The 4,042-nt window shown below is 43.6% G+C and overlaps 1 protein-coding gene across 2 annotated transcripts; it reads right to left on the reverse strand.

Moving 5' to 3' along the window:
• LOC109708561 lies at nucleotides 336–3,763 on the reverse strand. 2 transcript variants are annotated; one of them, XM_020230358.1, is made up of 9 exons: nucleotides 3,420–3,763; nucleotides 3,240–3,290; nucleotides 3,024–3,152; nucleotides 2,502–2,607; nucleotides 1,928–1,969; nucleotides 1,753–1,809; nucleotides 1,499–1,537; nucleotides 998–1,400; nucleotides 336–811 (listed from the first exon to the last, which is right to left on the reverse strand). In XM_020230358.1, the coding sequence occupies exons 1-9, from the start codon at nucleotides 3,602–3,604 to the stop codon at nucleotides 468–470; spliced, it is 1,356 nt and encodes a 451-aa protein (XP_020085947.1). In that variant the 5' UTR covers nucleotides 3,605–3,763; the 3' UTR covers nucleotides 336–467. The 2 variants fall into 2 exon arrangements, with proteins under 2 accessions (XP_020085947.1, XP_020085946.1); XM_020230357.1 differs by having other exon boundaries at nucleotides 998–1,327; nucleotides 1,426–1,537.

Genomic DNA, 4,042 nt, shown 5'->3' on the forward strand with positions numbered 1-4,042 from the left:
TATTTTCTCATACAAATAAAAGTTAGTAAAATTTTCATTGGTATTTCATATATTTGAAGAATAAAAATTTCCCACCATATATAATTTATTTATATTATCAAAAAAAAATTATATGTATTCATAAAAAAATTAAAATATTTATTATTGTACATTACATATGCATAGAAAAAATAAAATAAAATAGGTATATATTATTTTTAGTTGTATGCGCTATGATTCGACATTAGACGGACGTCTTAGAAATATTCACATTGGACACGTATCCGACACGCCGTGATACGTTAATTCTAAAGAATAAAATTACAATCTTAATTAAAATTGCAAATAAGAACCAATTGGAGAAATGCAAAATATTATTAGAGAAACAAAACAAAGCTAGCTCACTGTTTATAATTAAAAGTCTACGTTACACATCCTCCTCTCAAACCACTACTTACTACTACCACTACTACTACTACTAACTACGACTACTCCAAAAACGTCTCCATGATATCAGAGTATATACCCGTCTCGGAGCTCCTATACTCCATTCCTTGCGTAGAAGCACCTGCATGGTGATGGTGTTGGTGTTGGTGTTGGTGTTGGTGGTGATGGTGATCCAACGACAACGACGGCGTCGACGACGCACTATTATTTTCGTTCATATCCATTCTCGCGGGCATCGTGAGGCTCCTTTTGAATTTGCTGCTGCTGCTCTCCATCTTCCTCACCTTGCTCGAATTGCTTTCCAAGCTCAGATAGTCTTGGTGGTGGTGCGGATCGCCGCTGTGCTCGGCATCCCCGCGGCCGTCCGGCGCCTTCGCGTCCTCTGCGCGGCCCGTCAGCGCCGTGAAGAACGAGAGCCCGTTGGGCCACCTGAGCTCCGAGTCCGAGATCATGCCGTCGTCCATCTGCGCAAATCGCGANCTTTTGAATTTGCTGCTGCTGCTCTCCATCTTCCTCACCTTGCTCGAATTGCTTTCCAAGCTCAGATAGTCTTGGTGGTGGTGCGGATCGCAGAATTGGCCGTCGCCGGCGCCGCCGAACAGCAGCTTCGCGTCGTCGGCGCGGCCCGTCAGCGCCGTGAAGAACGAGAGCCCGTTGGGCCACCTGAGCTCCGAGTCCGAGATCATGCCGTCGTCCATCTGCGCAAATCGCGACGAATTCGGGTGGTGGTGGTGGTGGTGGTGGTGGTGGTGGAAGGGCGGCTGCTGCTGCTGCAATTGCGCAACGGCGGCCGGGGGGAGCTGCATGGGGTGGTGGTGGTGGGGATGCCAATTGAATGCAGGGGCCGGGGGCCGCGTCGGGGCCTGCTTCAGCGCCGCGGCGGCGTTCGGCGGCGGCGCAGGGCCGGGGCCCCGTCCCGACGAGAACAGCTGAGAGAGGAAGAACCCTGACTGGTACCCCAGCGACTCGAACATGTGCCGGCGTTCGGCGGCGGCGCAGGCCCGGGGCCCCGTCCCGACGAGAACAGCTGAGAGAGGAAGAACCCTGACTGGTACCCCAGCGACTCGAACATGTGCCGCATTCTAAGCACGAAGTGCAAATCCTCAGGTATCTGCACATCATGCATGATCACCATTTACTTACTTAATTTACCGTAACTTAGTACTACATATCTATAAATTGTGAATTGTGATTTTTTAACCGTCGATCTTCTCAAGATCCATACAACACTAATAAAGATGATTTAACAAAACACCTCGTTAATAATACTGTACGAATCTTAAAGCGATCCAATGGCTAAAAAATTATAAGTAGTAAGGTACTCACTATCTTGCAAGACCCCAGCTGTAGAAGGCCGTGCCCGGCTTGAATCACAGCTATGGTCTGGTCAACAGAAGAAGAAGAAGAAGAGTTGATCAAATTTAGAGGATTTCAAATTTAGAAGCAAAATGGGAAGAGAGAGAAAGAGAGGGGATGATTTTTTTTGTTTTCATTTTTTTGCCTGAATTCCGGAAGCAAACTGATCAGTCCACTCAGAAGGGAGCTGCAGAAAGAAAGAAAGAAAGAAAGAAGAAATTAATTTGGAGGAGGGGAAACGAGAAAAATTGGAACGAAGATAAAAAAAAAAAGGAAAATGTTAGGAATAAAGTTGAGTGCAATGATTGCTATTTTGGGGCACTGTAGGGTGTGCCCTTGACTAAAGTGGGGGAGAGCATCAAATTCCTCTTCTCCTTTTTGCAGGAGCTGTGTTGCAGGTCTCTGGTGCATGTAAAAAGCTGCTTCTTGAGAGGCGCTTTCACGCAGTATTGTTCGATAAAATGCTATCTGAACAATTTCAATTTCTTAGAAGCGTCGAATTTGCATATTTATTTTTAATTTTTTAAACTCAAGTTTAATTTTTTTTCTTTTTTTTCTTTTTTTTTTTTTAATTTTGTATCTTACTAGTGGAAAGCAGAAAGAAACAATAAGAGACTCTAAACAGATCGCTCTGACGAGGAAATAAATGAAAGAGAGAAAGATAGTGGGAAACAGTAGGGGGGCTAGGAAACAACAACAACAAGAACAACAGCACATACAGCATCAAAGGAGCTCTGCCAGTAGTTGGGGATGTTGGGTTCGCATTCGGAAGGTTCCTTGAAGACCCATTTGTGACATTTATCAGAAGCCACTTTTCCCATCAACCTGTTTCAGATGATCACTCAAACCCATCAATCACCCATCTCAGCATCTTCCCCACCAATATTGGCCTCTTCTTAATTAGCATTAAATTTTTTTAAAAAAACAAAACATCAAGAGAAAAATCAAAGATACTTAACACTAATCTTATAATTAACATCAAAAAGATACTTTGGTTGTTTTTTCTTTTTCTTTTTTTTTTGAAAGATAAAAATCATGGGGCCCTAAAGATAAAATCAGAGACCCGAACTGTGAAAGGAACAGTTTGAGCATTGCTCTTTACAGCACTAGCACTGAGGCATCTCTTTCACCGGAAAAAGTTGAAACAAAATAGAAAGAAAAAAAAAAATTAAAAGAAGAGGTGAAGATATGGTTTTTTTTTATTTAAAAAAAAAAACCAATAACACCTACCCAATACCCACCCTTCTCCATAGTTGTAGAGCTGAATGGACATCTTGCTGAAGGCCTTCCTGATTTGATCCTCGCCGTCGATCTCCTCCAAACACTCCGCGACCGGCGCCCGGCAGAACCCGTCCTCCCACATCAACATCCTGCGCCACAAATTCATCCGTCTAATTTTTCAAGCGACGGAATTGGTTATCATGTTCGTCGAAAACGATAGAACAACACGAACTTACAAGCTGCCGTTGTCGTCGCCGACCTTGCAGCCGTTCCCTCCGCGGCATCGACTGCACAACAAGCAAATAAATAAGAGTCGGCGGATAAAAATAGCAGCACTTCTTGTGATGCGCCAAAAGAAAGAAAACAATAATAATAAGTTATGCGATGCAAATATATATATATGTGGATAAATATACGGGCGAGGGCGGATGGTCCAGAAGACGGAGTAGGTCCAGTCGGAGTTGAGGCAGACGTTGCGGAGGGCGTCGTGGAGCGCCATCATTCCGGCGGCTTCGTTGTTGTTGCTGTTGTTGCTGCTGTTGGTGATACTGTGACTATCTCCTCCGCCGCCTCCCCCTCCTATTGCTCCTGAGCCCACCATGATCCCTTAATTCCTCTCTCTCTCTAACTTTCTCTCTCCTCTCTCTCTCTCTCTCTATTTCTCTCCAAGTCAAGTAGAGCACTCTATGGGGATTTTATCTCCCACAGCAAAATTTTAACCGAACCGACCCCCCTCTCTTGCTGTTATCCAGTTTATGAGTTAGCAGAGCAGCAGCAGTACGAAAGAAAATAGTATTTAAAAAAAAGTAAAATAAAGTTGCCCGGGGCCACTTTTTCCCCCCGCATTTGCTCGCCTCGTTTTTTACCCTCTGTCTGTCTCTCACCGCGTGCAGTAAATAATTTCTTTCTTCCATTTATAATGCCGGCATGCAAGATAGTTATAAAAAAATAATAATAATAAACTACACTTTTGGTTGCATGTCATGAGTGTTATTTTTATTCTCAAATTTTAGTTTTCTATAATTTTTAATTTAAATTT

Source organism: Ananas comosus, linkage group 4 (assembly GCF_001540865.1).
Source record: "Ananas comosus cultivar F153 linkage group 4, ASM154086v1, whole genome shotgun sequence".
Lineage (NCBI taxonomy): Eukaryota > Viridiplantae > Streptophyta > Magnoliopsida > Poales > Bromeliaceae > Ananas > Ananas comosus.